The following is a 21,378-nucleotide window of genomic DNA, read 5'->3' as shown; positions in this document are numbered from 1 at the left end:
TACCTACCGTACGCTCCGTAATACAATGACTGTTTCGAGTAGCGACTTCCATATTTACTTCCATAACAATGATAAATCAGTAACATGTAGAAAATGACGTAACAATAAACGTTTAAGCAGCCATTCAGACAGCTACGGCACCACTTCGAGTCAGGCAGATTTCCTGGCACTCAGAATTAACTGAATGCAGTTTGCGCGCGCTTTTTCGCCTTTCTTTGGTTTAGGTCAGTGTTTTTTTTTTTTTTTTTTTTTTTTTAAATGGATCCACAATGTGGATTATTCAATATGTAAATAATAAATAAATTAAATATAAATAAAGATACCTCTAATTACTCTGCGTGGGTTCGCAGGTTCGAATCCCATGCAGGGATGGTTATGTGCGAGAGGATTGCTGGACTCCTCGCCGTCGTTGGGTGGTTCACGTAACCGCTGGTCGGTTACGGCTTCCTCCACCACCAAGTCCATGCTTCCGAAAAACAAACAATACAGTAAAAACTAATCCCATACCCGACTTGGAATGGTAACCGGACGAGAGGCCGTGGTTCGCCATATGGATAAGCCGTCTTATCGGCTTTCCTCTCCCCCGGGATAAATATGTAAATCCTATCCTATCCTATATATTGTGTACCGCAAGTGAACAAACATATATATCAGTAATATCAAGATAATTCCATCAGATATAATATTCCATATAATCCAGGGAGTTCCAATAATTCATTTGTTGATTTCGTAATACAAATTACATAGTTTATATTTAATTATTTAGCATGAAAAAATATAATTTTATAATTATTCACAAGTTATTACAAATAATGGCAAGTTCTTTTATATAACAAAATTCCTTTCTCACTTTTTCTATATTTCTTCTCATTAAAAGTGAGTTCCTAATTTTCATAATAACATTATTTATGCGTGGGTTATGATTTTGAAATATTACAGCGTTACGCTCTAACCAAATTTTATATCTTGCTGTACAAAATAACAATATAATAGCATTACTTTGTATAATGGATAAATTTGTATAACAGTGGTCATTTAAGTCCAATAAAATGCAAGTTTTATAATTATTTTTTATCACACAGTTACTCATTTTTAATGCCACAGAAAAAATATAATCATAGACATTCTGAGTAAAAACACAATTCCAAAACAAATGAGACACAAATTCAGAATCTTGTTTACATAACACACAAATATCATCCCCAGAAATATGTTTTATTCTTGGCTTGACTTTGATTGATAAAATGCCCCACATTAATTTCAACCGCCTGACCGCGGAGCGGCGCCGGTCCGCAACAACCTTGTTGCCGGTCCGCCAAATATATTCCAATATTATTATTGGACACGTTTAGTGGCCATAACGATCGTTTCAAATTTCTTTCGTCATTATCATTAAAAAATCGCTTTTCTCTCCGAATACTGGACCAATTGCTTTGAAATTTTCAGTGGTTAAAGATAAAATTTTTCTCCAGTAGGCTATCACTTTTTTTTCGCTATGACGTCATCAAAATTATTGCCATTGGGTGGCGTGTCCATATATTTGAGCATAGCTCTCTTGTATTATAAGCAAATTACAAAATATTGATGACATGTCCATTAGTTTTGTGATTTTTCTTTATTCTTCTTAGATCGTAGTACGGTATTCGTCTAACAACTAAACTCCGCCCATTTCGAGCCGTGAAAGGAGTAAGTCTATGACCTCATAACGGGATAACGTCATAACGGAAGAGTTTAATAGCACATAGTACGGCAGCGCTTCACAACCAGTGATCCACGAACTCGTTGCTAAATTATACGTATTTTTCTATATTTTGTGTTAGAATTGAAATTAATTCGACTTTTTAGTAGGATAGCAATGGTTTTCTCGTGAGAATCTCAATCAATTCCATCAATTTAGGCGCTCGAGCGTGACTATCGGATTCGTCTGCTGTCAAATTTGCCCAAAAGCGTGAAAATGTATAAATTATTTTATGGCATCACCCATAACGCAACCGTGCAAAATTGTCGCAACAATATGCGGCGCACGCTCGAACAGAAGATAACAACCAATCAAAGTTCTATTTCATCGTCATTAATATACGTGAAAAGACGCAGAAAATCGCTTGAAGATTTCACTCGAAAACGAAACACCCAGCTGAGAGCGAAAAATGGCTAACATTCGCAATTATTCAAAAATTTGCCGAAAAAGTATTAAAATATTCGATTTGTTTTGGGCAACCCTGCCCTGACTTATTTTAGCCCTTGAAACAAAAATGTTAATAAAGGTGGTCCGCGAAGTAAAACTTTCCGTGAGAGTGGGGCGCGACATAAAAAAAAGTTTGAGAAGCGCTGTAGTACGGTACATGATTGAGAACTTCGCAGTTCGAACGTTCCGTAATTTGACAGTCGTAATTGCATTCTTTTGATGAAGTTTTGTGTTTTTGGTTAATTTTGAAGGTCCGCCGGTCCGCAAAATTTGTTTTGAAATTTTACCGGTCCGCGAACTAAAAAAGGTAGACAACCACTGGTTTAGGTTACCTTAGTCTTTCGTGTATGTCACTCTTTTTTTTGCCGGAATGAAATAATTTTTTTTATTATTTTAGTTTCGAAATTTTTTTGAACAATATGCGTGCTCTCACTGCTTTGTTCTCTCGCTACGCTTGAGTGCGGCTGTATCGTATTCTTTTAAAGCGATTTTGTGCTGCATGCAGTCCGTCCTCATCCGTAGCCGGTGGAGAATGGTAATCAGCTGAAAACGAGATACTGTACCATATCAGCACGATTGCCATGCAATGATTGGAAGTCAAATACATATAACCTATGTGCACAAAAAATGAGTATTGAAGTTGCATTTCTCTGTATTCATTTTGGTATGCATAGTGCTCAGTGGTCTACTTGTCTACTGGTCGGCTGATGGCCTACCGGTGCCTCATCGCCATTAAGAGTACTGTATCAAATAAAGTATCGTTTCATAAATTATAACCTGAAGTCCTAAAATAGTCTTGTTTCAGAGTTTAACAATTTCAAGTAATTCCCTTGTTTCCTAATCTATTGTATCAACTGTTTTACCTTGTTACTGACAGTGATATATTAATTTTTAAATTTCCAGATTACTGCATTGATTTCTACCGTACCGTACTAATTATTCATAGAAATGATTACATAAAAATGTCAAACATGCCCGAGTTTTCATGGAGTCACCAGAAAGCTGATACGATTTTTTTTGTGTCAAAAGGCCTGATTTGACGAAATGAAAAAGAAAAGGTGCATCAGACAACACTCAGCAACTTCTTAGTTTCCATGCAATTGCAACACTGGGATGGCCGGTTGTGGAATATTTTGTATCAAAATGCTGGTTAGGAATATATAAACCAGTTTATGGGCGCCAACTTGCAAAACCACTTCTATAATAAGCATTAAAAACTTGGTAAAGTGTGGGAAAAATGTTCCGAGGGTCAAAGGTCGTGGATCTGGGTAAACCTCACTGAACTGGAAATATATGGGACGATATTCTCTTTCGTTTCGCGTTGTCTCAGCGCGGGATCAATTGATCGCCGCCATTTGGCATTTATGTTTTCAAACTATTTTCGTGTTTCACTCTTCTTTATTACACCAGCATAACACACAACTTAATGCGTACAGCAACAGATCAAACTAGCGAATGACGCGACTGCGACACGTTAACACTAGACTAGACAGATAGCACGATAAATTATTAGGGAGGTTACTCGACGAGACATTATTAGCAGTGGCGGCGCGTGGTCATTTTGACAACCGGGGCAAGCTACTGCGGGACCAAGCCACCCCCATCTACGGGGACAGGATGAGCGCTGTAAGTTCTCCCATCATTTTATGAGTATAAAAACTATTCCATCGGTAACAACCAATCGGCAAAAGCGACAATTTTTAACGATAAGAAAGTGTCTTTAAAACCGGTCCAAGTCAAGGGATTAATAAATATAGACATAGTTTATTTTGAAACCTCTTTCAAAAGGAAAGGCAATAATACAATTGTAGCCAATTAGTTGTTATGTAACTACAAAACTACACCAAATTGGCCCAATTCGTGAGAAACTCATGAAAACCAAAATTAATTATTCCCGTTATAGCAATTATCAATTTCTCAAAATCCAATTTCAAGATTCAATAGCCTTTCGGTGCCATCCCATGTAAAAATAAAATTTATTTCCAGTAATATTCCAATAACGTAAATTCGAAATATCTTGTTAAAACCAAATTATCCACTTGAGAACAACTTTTTACATCTCATAATTGGAGTAAGTACGTGACCAGGAACACGGTGACTTGGCAATAACAAGTTAATTGCTAGTAATGAACTTCAAGAAAACACTTTTAATAATGTTTGATTATAGTGAACCGAAAGCTAACCAGAAACCGGAATGACGCGTGATTCTTTAATCGTTAATGTAAAAATCTGTTTCTTTATTCTATTTTAATTGCTTGGTAGAAAGCTATATATTCAGCAACGTGTTTTGTTTTAATCAGACTAGATTTGATCAAATTGTGTGTACATTGTATTTCTGTATATATTGTCGGAATTGCAATAAACTCATAAGGTGTTTTCAAACGTCTCTTTACTACAGCCGAAGGCTATCGACTGATAGACAGTTCGAGTTAACGAACGCAAGACAAAACTATTGTCAGTCAATGCTGGGGTTATAACACATAAACCAGACCAATCTACAAACAATCTATGTGTAGTGATAACTAATCACTATACAATGACATATCAATGATAAATACAATGACATATTAACAGAAACTTCGGGAAAGCAGACAAAACCTAAAATAAGGTTTAAAACGTTACCAAAGGAAAGAGAATGCAAAGATAGGGACATGCGTCGCTCACTCATAGATATATGCTGCTAGACTTCTACTGCTTGAACATATATGCAACACGCCGCGGTTTCTTGGAAGCAAAATGCTCAATAACGCGCTGATTAAAGTCATGCATCCCAGAAATAACGTCTCTGTGAATGGATAAAAAAGCCAAGGAATTTAATCTATCTTGCTTCATTGTGTTTCTGAGATACGTTTTAATACGCTTCAGCGTGCTGAATGTTCGCTCTGCGTCGGCGGAAGAAATAGGCGTCGTCAAAATGATGTCCAGAAATTTTGCAGACGCCGCAAAGGTAGTTACTAGAGTGTTATCTATGAGGAACCCATAGAGCGCGCAAGTTGATGTGATGTTCAAAAAAGTTTGATTGGTGTATATACATCGCAATTCATTTTCCAATTTACCCACGTTTATCATGGGGTAAAATTTGGAGACAGTAGCCAACAAATGGATGGGAAATTGACGTGCAAATTTGAAAAATTTTTGGGGTTCATCAAAGAGAACGCGGCAAGGTGTTCAGTGCGCAGACGATCGCCTATTTGATTCACCAGAATGTCACAGCATTCCTTTCAGACAAAATCAAACGCTGCGTTGTTTACCCGCGGCGTAAGGAGCACTCCATGTGTCGTCGTATTTTATTGTTTCCCGGATACGAGATACAGCATCGCAGAAGTCTGAAATACACGACTGCACAGACGCTCCATCCATGATAGAATATTGTGAAAAAAAAAGCGAGAAAAAATGAAAACTCACCATCTTCTAGCAGACGCTTTAGACCTGCCGCCTCCCTCACAGAGCGTTCGTCCCAAACCGGAGAGCTCTGAATGCCATTGAAACACTCAATGAGCTCAGACCTAATTTCGGACACGCCCTGCACCACGCGTGATTGGAAGTTCCAACGTGTTGGTGCACAAGCTGGGAGACGGCGGCTACATATCTGGCGAAGGAGGTCAGAGCGCTTCGGCGAAACGGAAAAAAATGAAGAAAACCCCGAAACATTTGCAAAAAATATACGGACGAGAGGGGTATCAAGACACATATTTTTAATAACGAGGTTAAATTGGTGTGCATAACAATGTAGAAAATGCGCATGAGGAAAATCTTCTTTTATATAAACTTGAACACCATGTTTCGACCCACTCATGACTGCCGCGCCGTCATAAGTTTGAGCTATCAATTTTGACTTCGCGTTGTAAGGCTGTAACACTTCTTTCAGTACAGCCGATATCCCGCAAGCCGTGCGATCAACGATTGGTACAAAGCTGTGAAATCTCTCGGTAAATAATAAATAAATTTTATACATTGAGTCGAGCAAATCATTTTGGATATCCTTAAAAGTCCCTTTCGAAACAGTTGCGGCATCAAGATGATCTCTCAATACTGTATCTAGGGATGCGGTGTATTCCACCATATCCAAAAATACCCCTCTATTAGAAGAGCCAGCCCGTTCATCGTGCCCACGAAGGGACAGCTCGTGACAACCAATGAACTTCAAAACATCTATCAATCGACCGAGAACATGGCGGTTTTTCTCGACGTTTTGGTTGTGCCGACGAATAGAAACCGCGCGTCCTTCATCCAACTGTGCTGCAATATTAACATTTTCGAATGTTCGGTATTTTACTGCATTGTCCAGATGCTCCATAGAAGATTGATGATCCCTGGCACGCTCGGAAAGATGTTTAAGATCTCTAAAACCAAATTTACACCAACGTGAGTCTGGGGCGGTAGCAAAAAGTAGGCAATAAAAACAAAAAAGTGCATTTTTGTCCTCGCTGTAACACAACCATTCGTGTTTTTTATACCAAGTTTCTGCGCAGAATGTACGCCGACGCTTTCCTCCGTCATGGGATTGTTCCAGTGAACAATTTTTTGGTTGATAAGGCCCAAGACGTTGTACCTCTAATTTTTGTTCCAGCGGCAGCTGCGAAAACGGAGTGCGAAGTAGTGCATCAACCTTATTCATTATGAGGTCTAAGGCTAAGAAATGCGAAGCCGGATAGAGGTGAGGAGCTCAAAAGGAATGTGGAAAATCGAAAGCAAATGGACTAAAGGTCTCTAACTGATTCAAATAGCGAAACACGCGACAAAAACGAAGGCGAGGAAACTATCAAATCTTCAAGCAACCAACGAACGAGAAGGAATGCGAGAATATGTCAACACATTTTTGTAAGAAACGTTGGCATTGTGTCGTCATAATTTCGGGGCTAGCCCCGATGATTTTGTAAAAGAAACAGAAAACAAACGCGGCGAGTGGAAGATAAAAGAGAGAATACGATATACAATGAGCAACCGGGGCAAAATCGGCGTCGCCCCGTCGACGTTCGGCGAAGGCTTTGCGAGCGAAAAATGAACCACGTCGGGAGAATATGGCTGGTGTAGACAGTCTGTGCAACCGATATTGAGGTATTTTTCGAATATTTTTTATTATACCGAAAAAACAACCGGGGCATTGCCCCGGTTGGCCCTATTGACGCGCCGCCACTGATTTTAGCCATCATCAACGACAACATCCCAATTTGTTTAAGATAAATTTCACAAATTATTTTCAAATTCAAAATAGAAAATATTCACTTTTACTTATTACACAAGTCATGATCATTACCATCAAGGCACATAAATGAGAGCAATAATATTTAACACTCAAATTCAAGTTAAAGCCACTACTCAGTCACATAGTCTTTCATCCAAATATGAGGTTTACGATTTCGACGAGGTCTGGTTGCAACACGATTCACGATTATTTTTAGAAGAGTTGAATGAATGAATGAATTGATCTTCATTCGTGTTTGTAGTCCTTTTCAGCATATTCTTCAGAATCTTCACCCACGATTCAGCTTTTCCATTCGCTTGTTGATGCACATGCGAAGAGCTTGCATGCTTGACTCTTCACTCTCTCATGAATTCGACGAGTTCAGTACTTTCAGTACTTTCACAATCTGGGATAAATATCCATGATAAATACCATGTCTGGCAAAATGACGTTTTAGACATATGATGATTTGACGTTATTTATATTCTGGACACCTTCTTCAAGCGTTTTTATTTTGGTCATGTTTCTTCATTTATCGAACATGGCTTAAGGTTCTACACTTCACCCGGAAATTATTTCTATCATTGCACGGGGGACATGTTTTCACGTAGACAGGGCAAAAATATTCAGAACCTGCGCCTTCGTCCACAAAATTTGAACTCTTAGTTTGCATTCGGAATTCGCTTTTTGTGTTGCTGAGCTAGGTTCATATTTCGGCGTTGTAAATTTTGAGTCGACAAAATTCGTTGCTCGCTTTCCGATGATGCACGAATCTTGGATGCAGAATTTCTTGTAATTTGCCATTCAATGTACATACGTTTTTCATTTCTTATCATTCGCACCTTGTTTTTTAAAATTACAGGAATCGCTTTACTACGAAATTCAACGAGAAATGTATTAATATTGTCTTTGTACTGGGCATTGAAAAAGCGAAATGTCTCTATCACTTCATTCTTCCGGAGATTATAGTATTCAGTAGGGCTGGGAATGGTTAACCGGTTAACCGATTTCAGATGGTTAACGGTTACGATTTATTTTAATCCTTAACTGACATCTCAGGTACAAATCATCTTCATACCGTACAATTTCTTCAAATATGATTACGTCATCGCAAATTTATCTCTTGTGGCATTTAATGAATATTATTAACTGTGTGAGTAAGGACTGTGCATAATGGAAGTACCAAGATTGCTGATTATGGAAATCTGACAATGATGAATTCAGAATCAGTTTTCGGTCGATTTCGAAATAGTGTTTACGATTTCATTGCAAAATCGGATATTCAATGTCATACAACAAGTGCGCAGTTGATGGCGTTTTTCTTTATATGATATATACTCCGAAGTAAAATTTGCACATCGAACACTGATAATTTGTGACATAAATGACGTTTAACAACGGAATCAGGTATTCTAAAATACTTCCACATGCCCGAACCACGCTGCCTATCTCGTGCAGCAGAGTAATCATGAAACTATCTCGATTCGTGAATAATTTTAATAAGCGATACCGGGATAAGAACACGCGAAATTGCTTTATAAGCATTGAGACGTAACAGGCAGAAATTATAGATTATTACGTCAAACGTCACGCGGCGGTTAACCGGTTAATTTACCCGGTTAACGGTTAAAGTGTTTTCCCTGAAATTCCCAGCCCTAGTATTCAGCCATCTTCTGTAGTCATCTTCGTCTTCAGTCTCACTATCATTTCAGCACCTGCAATATGAGATTATGGGATTTTGTTCTTCCTTTAGGTCCGCTGGCTCATGAAAATATTTGATCTGGCTCTTCCATTTCTTGAATGCTCCTGATCGACAGTAAGCGAATTTCAGACACCGCTGCCACCATGTAAATTGAGACATTGCGCCAGCTGAAGGATGTCTTAGGCCTAGGCCTATGTCAAATAGGCCTTTTTCAAAAATTTGGTGAGCGGTCTCGGATAGCAACTTTCCACACTCAAAATCAGAAGAAAAGAGCCTACAAAACTATTGAATGGTAGAAAGTTTGCAAAAAGAAAAGGATCCGAACTCTGGTAGAGTCCCCAACGTGAATATCTATTTCGACGATCATGGCCGCCGAAATACCATGCGCGTCGCGTTTGCATTGTTGTATCCGATTGAATTTTGTATTGTATTGGAATTTAGATACCCAGACTTATGCTGCACACTCTTCGTATATCTTTTCTCAGATGTATAACCTATTTATGATCTTGGTATGATTTGGGTTTATGGGAATAAACAACATTGACCCAGGACTTCCATTGTCTAAAAAAACTCTAAATCCGGCCCTGTCCTTCGACATGGATATTTCCTACATACCGATTTGTTGTTATTAAAAGATCATGTCGACACTAGTGCTTTATCTCAGGGCTTCCCAAACTAGGGGCCGCGAAACGAATTTTAGGGGCCGCAAAGAGAACACCAATTTTACACAAAATACCATATATATTGACTATTGTACTTTTTTCAGACTCTTGATTCGAAATACAATTATTATACAAATAGTGTAAAACAAAGATTTCACGATTCCGAGTGAATACATCATCATAATACCGTGTTTTTCCAAAAATAAGACACTGTCTCCAATTTTCTTTCGAAAATAACACTAGGGCTTATTTTTGGGATACAGAATAATGAGATTTTTTTATTATATATATATGCAAAATATGAATACCTATTTCCATTTACTTATAAATAGCACGTTTTTATTTTAAATACCTGCTACATATAGACTTTTACCCATTTAAAAAAGTAGAAAATATTTCTTGCTATCGACTGGGACGCAGTGGTTCTCGAACTTCATTGTATTGTGACGCCCTTCAAAAATATGCTCATATAAACGATTAAACAAAACTTAACGACAGTCAGTGAAATCGCAATTAATGGGCCTTGGTAGAAAAGGCTGCTTTATATAAATACGAAATCGCAAAGAAGTTGGGAGTGCGCAATGCTTTTGGAACCAAGGACAAATAATCTTTATCTACAGAAAACCGAATTTCCAGAATAAAACATTCCTATTATAGCAACATCACAGGTAGGATCGATTTAATCTTTCTTTTTTCCAGTGAAAGTAGAAGATATGGGTTTTTGAAAGGTTCACGAATCACGAAATTTTGCGACGTCCTAGCAAAATTAAAACGACGCACTTCCACGAGATTGAGTCAAAAAAAAAAAAAAATTCGCGCTATCGACTAAGTCCTTTTTGAAGCCGAGCTCTTATATTGAAATCTTTTTAAAATTCAACCTTGGTCTTATCTTCGGGGAAACACGGTAGAATGATGGCGCTTGCATAACAATGCATATTCTGATCGTGAAACCCGATTTGCGGTTTGCATAACAATGACGGCTCTAATCGTTATGCTAGCGGTTTCCGAAGACGATTTGCTGAGTGCGCCTCGAAACATATTACATATCATATTTATTCTAAATGTTTAATTGTTTCAAATGACGTGTTTATGGATCAAAGTCATTTTGCCGTTCTATGTGTTTACTTTCTGTACGTAGGGTCTATTGTTACGTAATATAAGAGATGAACCCTACATGCTGCAACCAGGCAGTGATAAAAAAGAAACGTTAACTTTTTGCCTTTATTCATCGGGCTTACATGATTAAAAACCTCAAAAGACATTTAGTTCATATTAACGATGACAAAATTGTGTTTTGTTTCGAGGCAGTATATTTTTCGTGTAGGTGCGCCATGAGTTTTTTCCCTGATAATTTGGCGTCGAACAAAATGCTGCCTTATGCTAAGTTTGATCAATTAGAGTGAACAATTCGAGATAAGGACCATGCCGTCAGTAGCCATACAACGTAATTCATCATTTAGGCCTGTATAAACATACATTGAGCCTTGCTATGCAGCAAAAAGCATTCGTACCCATTACACTGAATAATTGAGAAACGTTAATCTGAATAAATATATGCTTGTTTTTGTTATTGAGTAGACATGTTAAAGTTGAGAATTAGCTCTGCCAATAAAACATCAAAAAGGCATAATTCGAACTGTTTGGCATTATTTAACGTGGACAAGGGCCGCGAAAAATTTTACTATATTAAAAGGGGCCGCGAGCTCAAAAGTTTGGGGAGCCCTGCTTTATCTGGTAGAAATTTACGTTTGGCCAATGATGATTGTGACAGCACGAGCAAGTTTGAAGGCTTGCACATTTTGAGTAGACTTCTCGACTTCATGGGTATATTGAATTTCGTGGATTTTTTTTTGGATTAATTGGTTTTGTTGTTGGTAACTTTGAATTTTTGCTCGAGTACTCTTTAAGAAAACCAAATTTCACTTTGCTCACGAATGTTCAGGATAAATTTCACTGTAAATGTTCATATATATCGACCGAACACAGGAACATGACAACAGCAAATCTTTGCCAGAAATGTGACAGGCATAGGGGATTATTGCGTTTCGATATAATCCCCTATTTGTATGTTAATCTACTAGCGATCGAATTCGCTTCGACACCATTTATCAATACCGAAAACTGCATACCAGTATGCAACGTTTTTCTGTCAGTTATCGATCGTTTGAACGTGGCCTACACATTATAAAATGTGTACTGTGAGAGACAGTCAGTAAGACGCCATCTTGCCTCATTGTGCGATGCCTTTTCGAGTTTCGTCTGACTGCCTGGGGTATATCGCTCTACAGTCTAACAGTAAATAGCAACCAAGGGCTCGTTCTGCTGTATTGCAGTGTCTATATCTATACTAGCAAGTAGTGAAGTTAGTTCTGTAGCCACAAATAAGGGCACTTCACTAGGATATGTATTAGTAGGATGGCATTATCTTCACTACTCTTAATAACAATATATAGAATATATATATACAAGAAATGCTTAGTCATGTTAGCACAAATAACTGAATACGGGCACTGGGATATGTATTAGTAGGATGGCATTATCTTCACTACACATAATGACATAGTCACATTACAGCATTTGTAATTAGGTACCGTATTCTGAAACTGTAATTACTTGTCCAGTTACCGTATATCTGCAACAAAGGCTTGAACTACTGGACTTGAGTTATTCGAGTGACAAAATTAGCTTAGTACGTGGTAATTTAATACCTGGATTACAAATATGACTACAGAAAAGGCCAAAAATATATTGGAAGGTTTTCAACTGTAAGTTTTTGTTCAATATTTACATTAGGCAGTCTTAAATGATTGAAATACATTGGATGATCGAAATAAAAATGGAATTGTAATGTTTCATTGTAATACAGTACCGTACTTTATGATATTTGCATATGTTTTGAAATATTTTACTGCAGGTTTTGATGTTTTATATATTTCAAATCACTGCTGTGGTTATTCATGATCCGTCTTGATTCTCAACATTGAGCTTTCTATGAGAAAATTATCTTGATTTAGTATTTTTCTGTTTTCCTTTTTTACTGTTATTGATTACTTTGTTCAAATAACTTAGGGAACTGAATTCAGCAAATATTATTTAAGAGCTGTAGGTAAATATTCACAGACTGTAAACAGCACTAAATACAGAAATAGCACACAAATATGAATTATCATAACTGTCTGTCTGTAAAAAATCTATGCTACAATCTTCTGTGTATTTAAATATTTATTTATTCAAGATTCATGTATCAATTTTCAACTTTTTATTTATAGAAATTGGATGAATTTGCGCGATGCCAGTTCTGGCCGAGTTTTATGGCAGGGCAGCGAAGATTTGTCAAAGCCAGAGCAGGAGCACGAAGGTAACATGGTTTGCAGAATTGGTAAAATATTGATGAAATATTTTTTCCCCATCTGTATTGCGCAATATATGTATTAAGTTGGGTCAATTATCATAGATGATAAAAGTTCATTATGCCACCACAGCAAATGTTGAAAAAGAAATTCCAGTCCAGTTTTCAAAATATAAGGCTACCACAAGACAAAAACAAATTGATTAGCAGACCTCAGCCTATTTTTTTTGTTACTTTTTGGCAGTGATGTTCATGGTGAGCGGCTTTAAAATTTGATGTTGTCATTAAAATTTATTGGGTCATTTATGCTCAAAATTAGCTGTGTAAATATGTGGCCTCACATCCTCTGTTATATTTGTTTATCAATATTATTTTTAGCTCGAGTACCTAAAAAAATATTGAAATGCAAAGCTGTGTCAAGAGAAATCAATTTTTCCTCAAAAGAGTCTATGGAAAAATTCAGACTGGAACAAAAAATAATTTTCAAAGGAAGAGTACTTGAAGGTATATTTTGCTACATTTTTGTTTTTAGTAATTCTGAACTAGTATTGGCATTTTAAGTCAATCACTTATTGTGAAACACATTGTTGTTACTCACCGTGTTCTGTTGAGTGGATGACCCTTTACTGAGAAACCTCAACCTCTCTAACTGACTACTCAATGAGGGATTTTTAGCATTTTGAGTATACATGCGTTTTATGGAATAGTAACTAATTTATTCTGAACTTCCTAATTAATCACATATTCATTTTGCAAGAGTATGAATAGGTATAATTTTCTAATATGTTCTTGTTAAATTCTTGGATACTGGTTCCCGTAGTGTGTGTACCAGGTTAGGGTTAGGCCATAATTTTATTCTGATTTTCATCATTTTAGTTCTATTACGAGTCTGGGGCCTGTTGTGTTAGCCAAGTAAAAATACCCCCTGCCCATAGCTTGCAGTCCCTTTATACAACTTGATGTAAATTAGGCGAACAAAATTAGTTACCTCCATACACGTACTTCTGGAGCTCCAATTCTTGTACTAACAACTGTATTATCGAACCATACCTGCCTAACAAAGTTTATATCTTCTTTATCTTCCACTGTTTAATAGTTTTATAATGTGGTATTTGATAATGTATGAATCATAATTCATTATATTGCAGAATGGTATTTCCAATTTGGATTTGTGATTCCTGATTCAACAAATACATGGCAGTCGACAATTGAAGCTGCACCACAGGGGCAAATGATGCCTGCTAGTGCTTTAAGGTAACATCTTAACAAGTTTTGTTCCGCTCTTTGGAAATACTCAATGTACAAATAATATCAATTTAATGAATTGGATGCATATGCTGAACTATATAGAAAATAGTTATGTTTCAGGATGTGATGTTTGCTCTTTCATTTTATCCAGTGCAGACATTCAACCCCAAAGGTACTCCCGTATTTGTGTATCCGGTTAGGGTTAGGCCATAATTTTATTCCGGTTTTTCTTATTTTAGTTCTATTTAGCCATGTGAATATACCCCCTGCCTATAACTTTCAGTCTCTTTACATAACTTGATGTGAAGTAAGCGAACAAAATTGGTTACTTTCATATTGGTACACACACTTCCCTTTCTGATAAATGGGTTGAAAATTATATTTTTATTGTAGAAAAGAAGACCATGGGTCATAGCTATTTAAAAAAATTTGGCATCAATGAGAAAGTTGCTGTTGCAAATTTACTTATAATCTTTTGTTGGTATTGTGTACTTTCATGCTTTCACATGCACCATTCATATCAGGACTGAGGCAATTCTGGTAGTCCATTTACTCAAAAGCGCGCTTTGCATTGTTATGAACTGCCAAAATGGTGCGGCAATCTTTCTGTGGTTTTAAATGGGTTTGGAAGAGCATTACAGTCTGAAATATTTGCATTTTTCAATAGTATTTTAACCGCATCATAGTCACTACAATCCAGCTCTATTGTTGCTTGAGATTTCTGTGGATGTTACGTATTTGCTTGATCCTAGCTATCGATTATCATATTCTCTTTACATGATTTTGCTTTTATTTTTTCAGCGGAAATGTTATTATAGAAACCAACTTTTATGATGAAGATCTTCTTGTGAGTCAATCACGTGTTCGAGTATTTTATGTGTAATGTCAGCTTCCCCTGCAACTGAATATTCACACTTACCTTATTACTACGAATGGTCAAAAAATCACAACATTGAGTGAATTATCAAAGTTACAGGGAATGACTATGCAAAATCAAATGGAATCTACGAATTTAATTTTTAAGCGCATTTGACTAAGCACTGCAATAGCTAAATAGATGTTAGATTCACTCAGTCTAGATATTCACTGTTAGTTTCATTTATGATATTAAAAATTAGGTACTCCCGAAGTATGTGAACCAAGGTGGCGGACACTGAACCGTAGTATGTGTACCAGGTTATGGTTAGGCTATATTTTCAGGTACGAATACTACAGGGATCCCTTGGGAGTCACATAAGGTAAATTGGAATAAAATTATGGCCAACCCCTAACCTGGTACACATACTACGTTCTGGTGTTCGTCATCTTTGTTCACATACTACGGGAGTACCAAAAATTAATCTGTAATCCTATCATCATTCGTATGTGATGTTTTAAATCAAAACGTGAGAGAGTTCAAATTTTTATTTGTTTATGTGTTACTGAGTCTCTATCTATAAAGCTGAATTGAGGCTTTTTATTTGTTGCCAAGGAATTCATTTTTTAAGTTTATTCTAACAAATTTTACTTATTAATGGTAAAGGGTACATCTGACCAGCAGTTTTGTCATCAATTAGATATTTCCAAGATGCAACTGTGGCGATTGTACAATTGCAACTTGTTTTAATATATTATTTCTATCTTATGCACTTTCATATGTCTACAATTTTACCAATTCAAGACAAAAAGCGGGTGCTAAATATTGTACAGACATTTTTTGTATTTTAAGTTTTTGTAACCAGTGTTTCTCACAAGTGTGTGTGTGTGAATTCTGTAAAAATGCACCTGTCCGGGAAGGGACCTTGTTCTAATGTGATAGTTGTTTCGTGATTTAGCACCCAAGGCGGTGAAGACTCAATGTCGATTTGGTATTTTTAATCGATTGCATCTCAAATTATAACATATTAATGTAAAAAGTACAATGTTTTCAAGTAATATATTACTTTTTGCTAATTAAGCAAATGAATAAATAGATTTTTTTGTTTTATACATTTTCAAGTACTGTTGGCTCCCTGTGTCAAAGCGTTTGCCTCTATCATTATTAGGTAGCATGGTATACGTTTTATTAGTTTTAACTGCAGTGCTGTCAATTTATATACAGTTAACCAAAGTAAAGGTTATTGATTGTCATTTTAAGCACCGTAAGAGCGAAATCTTTGGAATAGATGAGTCAGTATTCCTGATCCCGAAAAAATTCGATATTTTATAGTATGGTAAATAATATAAGTTGTGTACGAAGAACAATATACTGCAAACAGCTCTTCACGATTGTTTATTTTCAATTGTTTCTTGTCAAGGCACGGGCAGGACAATGTATTCCCTGATAAAGAATACAATATACATAGTTCATAATTATGTAAAAAGGTGTTCATGTTCTTTTCCTATTTGCGACAAGACTCCGGAAATATTTACGGGTAGCTTGGTCACTGTTGTGCAACCTGCGAGGTTTCTGGTTCATCGGATGGAAAAGGAACGAATAACGCCGTCTTGGTAAAATGGTATGGCGATCGTTTCCATTTTTAAAATCCATTCGATTGTGTGACGGGTGCGCAATATGCGTCTATATTAGATGAAATCTTCGACGCACTGATGTGTTTTAACTGCGAAATGGGCATGAGACCAGAGCACCTACGACACAATTAGTAATTATCTTACATTGAGATAGTTACTTGACGTCGTTAACGTACTCGTCTATCACCATAAATATTTGTTACACCACAATCATGTATAGCTTTCGATGCCGTAAAAGGGTACTGGAATAATAATGAAATTTGTGTCCAAGGTTGTTGGAGCTCTCAGGGCAAAAGAAGCCGTGACTCTCAATCGTGAATAGAAATGAGCATGCTAGTATTATAAAACTTTGTTCCTCGTTAGAAGAGACAAAGTTCCACAAAACCAGGTGGCAGACGGATTTTTTTCAAGACCAAGACAGCAGTAGATATTTATGTGTCTTAGTTTAGGAGCGGACGTATCTGCCCCTTTCCCCCCAACAATTTTTTCGTTTATAGGAACACAACGTATTAATTCCGGCCTATAAAATGGTCATTGCATGAACACACGGTAGCATAATAACTGCATAATAGGCCCTGTCAATTGGTTCATACTAGCCACTTTTTCTGCGCTCCAGTAACTCCGCCATTTACTCGATTTATCATATAAAAAAACACGGAGGATTGCGCTGCATTGAGATTCGACTTTGTAGCAATTAACTGGATAATTTTCCGACCCATTAAATCTTTTTCATCGTAGACCCGTTAATATAAAAAAACAGGATAGTAGTCCGACCCATTAAATCTTTTTCATCGTAGACCCGTTAATATAAAAAAACAGGATAGTAGTCTAGCGACAAGTAACGGGAATTATGACCTCGTGTTTTCTGGTCCGATGAAGTTTTATCACAGCCTTGAGTGCAAATGTCCATGGGGGCAGATGTACATAAATGCAAATAACCTTCGGTCCAAATGTATATGGATGCAAAGCCCGTGGGTACAAATGTCCCTGGCGCAAATGCACGTCAATGCAAATGTCTAGAGCGAAAATGTACATGGGTGCATATGTACATGAGTGCAAATGTTCGCAGGTGCAATCAATATATATATGTAGGCTTACCATACGTCCCGCTTTAGGCGGAACAGTCCCGTTTTTAGCGTGTTGCGTCCAGCCGTCCACCATAATACACGAACATGTTCTCGTTACTGTTGTTGCTGTGCAGCGCAGCGCTAGCCCACTTGCTGGAGGTGAATGCGTTATTTTGTTTGTTTCGTTGTTTCCCGTAACGTAGGGGAAAGTGGGGAAGGTTGGGACACTTTTTTCCCTATGCAGATTTTGAGCCGTTTAATCTGTACCTTCACTTAACTTTGCGGGACTCATGCAGTGAGGGGTAAATGTAGTTTTTTATTAAGCGACTAAGAAATTCCCTTGCGACACACATCTTATCACCAAAATGTTTTGAAAAATGTTTGTCAATTGTCCCACTGTACCCCACTTGTGGGGCACATTCGGACAGACCCTGGGGCACATAGGGTCATTCTGTTAAAATTCAACGAAGTATGCCCTTAAAAATGAGCAATTAATTAGCATAATCGTCTAACTCCAAAGAACATGGAGACTTCAAATTTGAAGATTTGAGATGTTTAAAATCACCGCGCGGCGGTGTGGCTCAACGGGCTAAGCGTTAGGAATACGTTCGCCACCGCACCTCTAATTACTCTGCATGTGTTCGAATCCCATGCAGGGATGGTTATGTGCAAGAGGATTGCTGGACTCCTCGCCGTCGTTGGGTGGTTCACGTAACCGCTGGTCGGTTACGGCTTCCTCCACCACCAAGTTCATGCTTCCGAAAACAAACAATATAACTAATCTCATACCCGACTTGGAATGGTAACCGGACGAGAGGCGTGGTTCGCCATATGGATAAGCCGTCTTATTGGCTTTCTTCTCCCCCGGGATAAATATGTAAATCCTGTAAGGTTCAACCGAAATATTTCAGATATTTCAACAAAAAATTTCGCAAACAAATTAATTTATTTCCTTTCTCGAATCTAAATCTGGAAATATTTTTGATTCTCGAATATATTTCATATTGGGCTATGGGTCGAAATATACCATAATATTACACAAAATATAAAGTATGCCTAGGTCTCTAAGCATTTATTGTATCAAACATTGTCAAATTGTGCCCTGTAGAGCATGTCCCACTGAAACCCGGTCCATTGTTCCCCATAGGAAACAACTATTTTTAGACCATCACACGACGAAATTCGGAAGGCGCATCCACTCGCAGTGGACATTTACAGTGGACTAAAGCGGATAGCAGTGGACTATAGGATTAGTGTGAGAGCTGATTTTCCACCGTGCCCCATGTCCCAACGTGACCCATTTTCCCCTATCACATGTAAAATCAACACTAATTGGTCTTGTTCTGACGTTTACGTGAATGTAACTTTGAACAACGTCTTTTTGACGAAGGCGTTATCTACGGAAAAGCATGCTTGGGGGGAAATAAGTAAATTCTCAATTCTTGAAAACGGCAGGCTATCTTTCTTCCTTTTGCTGTACATAAAAAAATCTAAATTCGAATTATTTGTACCAGTATCGTTAGCGTCAATTCCTTTCTATTTTTCGAACTGAACCCGATATTCAGACAGAGAATATGCGCATGAAATCTCGATAGCAATATGGTCAATGAGTACAGCCGGGATGGCTTTAAATGTAGGCCTATGTAGTAAAATCGAGAAATGTAAATTAAAAAAATCACAGCTCACAAGGGGTCGTTGTCTTTGGAGGCGTCCCGCTTTGAAGTCACAAAAATATGGTAACCCTATATATATGGGTGCAAAAATCTGTTGATACAAATGTTGGTAGGTACAACAGTATGCGGGTGCAAATGCCCTAACCGCAATTTACGGATGCAAATATGCTGTCACCACAGTGACCGTATATGAACTACGGTCACAACGTTCTACACAGAGCTCTGATTTTGCATATAAGCATTGCAATGCATGTTTTTTTTTCATTTCAGGAGCATCTTATTTTTCGAAAAAATTGTCAAGTGATTTATCATCTGACATTTCTCCAGCAGGCTGGAAAAACAAGTCCAACGTCAAGCTGTCGTCCATTCATGAAGGCAGAATATCAGTGATGCACTATAAAGTATTGATTGTCAAAACAGCAATAAACAAAACTATAAAATTGCCAAAGTTGGGGCAAGAGCATAGGATATTTAGTTTAGACAGAAAGCCGATAAGATGTCCTAATCACATGGTGAACCACAGCCGTGCAACAGTACAGATCAGGTAAGCAAATAGCTGACATTAATCGTTCGAAAGTTATAAATTTGTATGCGAAGAATGTATGAGTTGACTAGTAGCCATCAGATGGTTGACACCTTCAAAAAGATGAATACCTATACTAAAATTTGTTGGCGACACCTAACAATGAAATGCAAAACTCAAAGGACACTGAAAGTGGAGTGGCAAACAAAACAGACGTTGAATTGAGTTACAGTTTATGTTGAAGAAAGCACGCGTTCAGTGCGGTAAAATTATGCGCAATAGTCAGCATTTTTATAAAATTCTTACAGCCTTTGAAACACAGGATAACATATGAATAAAATCAGCGCGTAATTCATGCATGGGATTATTCCAAATCAATAATATCTGGTATAGAACTTTGACATTGTCTCGTGCTAACTTTAAAATCGCGAGATACTCCCACTGGTCTTTTCTGGCAAACTTATGTGGATGCATTTATCTTCACTCCTTTCTATGTATGTAAATTTTATTTTATTGGGCGTGGATCTTGTATCATATCTGACAATCTTCAGTGCCGCACCGTCCAGACAGAATTTTTGCGAAACTAATAGACTTGAGGATGTATGATCATGTATTCTAGTCTAGGTTATGTATAAAAATGTTTGATTAAGCTTTTGTAGTTGGATTTATTGCAGAAAATACAAATCCAATTAGTAATTGGTTTGATTTGCGTTGAGTATATTCACAAACGCTTGCATCACGTCATTTGTTAGACGCACCATGCCGAACTATGCAATCATAAATCAAAGAATAGATACGTTTGCATTTTGAAATAGCCGGAAATGACGCAAATCCAGATCAATTATAATTAATTGGAAGACGGACTGAACAAAAAAAATTACAGACGCTAAAAATACAGGGTGCGGAAATTGCATTTATTCAGATTTTAGACCGATGCAATACACAGTTTACATATAGGTGGAATAGGTAGTTCGTACTTGGGTTTTTGCACCACGTCATATTTGACGGCAATGATGTTTTATATTTGAGGGGGATGTTTAGATAGTTTTACACAGAGATTTAAATTGAATCAATGGCAGAAAATGGGTCTGTGATTCTACGATCCTTTATCTCTAAAGTTTTATACAATACTACGTCTACGTCTTTATACAATCACGCCTGACAGAAATAGTTAAGAACTTCGCATTCTACGTACACAGCATATATTATAAGATAAATACGGTATAATATCAACGACAAATTTTTAGTGAAGGCACATTCACAATAGCACAATAATGCGATTGAAATTTGTGAC

At 37.2% G+C, this 21,378-nt stretch overlaps 1 protein-coding gene across 1 annotated transcript; it reads left to right on the top strand.

The window, feature by feature from the left end:
- Positions 1-12,052: 12,052 nt before the first annotated feature.
- On the top strand, positions 12,053-16,575 carry LOC120342127 (retinal rod rhodopsin-sensitive cGMP 3',5'-cyclic phosphodiesterase subunit delta-like). Its single transcript, XM_039410820.2, has 5 exons — positions 12,053-12,499; positions 13,004-13,092; positions 13,462-13,587; positions 14,232-14,337; positions 15,133-16,575. Exons 1-5 carry the CDS (start codon positions 12,456-12,458, stop codon positions 15,212-15,214), a joined length of 447 nt encoding a protein of 148 aa, XP_039266754.1. The 5' UTR covers positions 12,053-12,455; the 3' UTR covers positions 15,215-16,575.
- The last annotated feature ends 4,803 nt before the right edge of the window (positions 16,576-21,378 follow it).

This window comes from Styela clava, chromosome 3 (genome assembly GCF_964204865.1).
Source record: "Styela clava chromosome 3, kaStyClav1.hap1.2, whole genome shotgun sequence".
NCBI classification, from domain to species: Eukaryota; Metazoa; Chordata; class Ascidiacea; order Stolidobranchia; family Styelidae; genus Styela; species Styela clava.
Note: the sequence above shows the minus strand (reverse complement) of the source record. Positions and strands in the feature narration are given on the sequence as shown.

What these genes read in the sequence shown, in the direction of transcription:
- LOC120342127 (XM_039410820.2), top strand. Translation starts at nt 12,456, where the DNA reads ATGACTACAGAAAAGGCCAAAAATATATTGGAAGGTTTTCAACT. An exon ending in ATATTGGAAGGTTTTCAACT is followed by an intron (nt 12,500 to 13,003) that starts GTAAGTTTTTGT and finishes TTTTATTTATAG; the next exon opens with AAATTGGATGAATTTGCGCG. An exon ending in ATGCCTGCTAGTGCTTTAAG is followed by an intron (nt 14,338 to 15,132) that starts GTAACATCTTAA and finishes TTATTTTTTCAG; the next exon opens with CGGAAATGTTATTATAGAAA.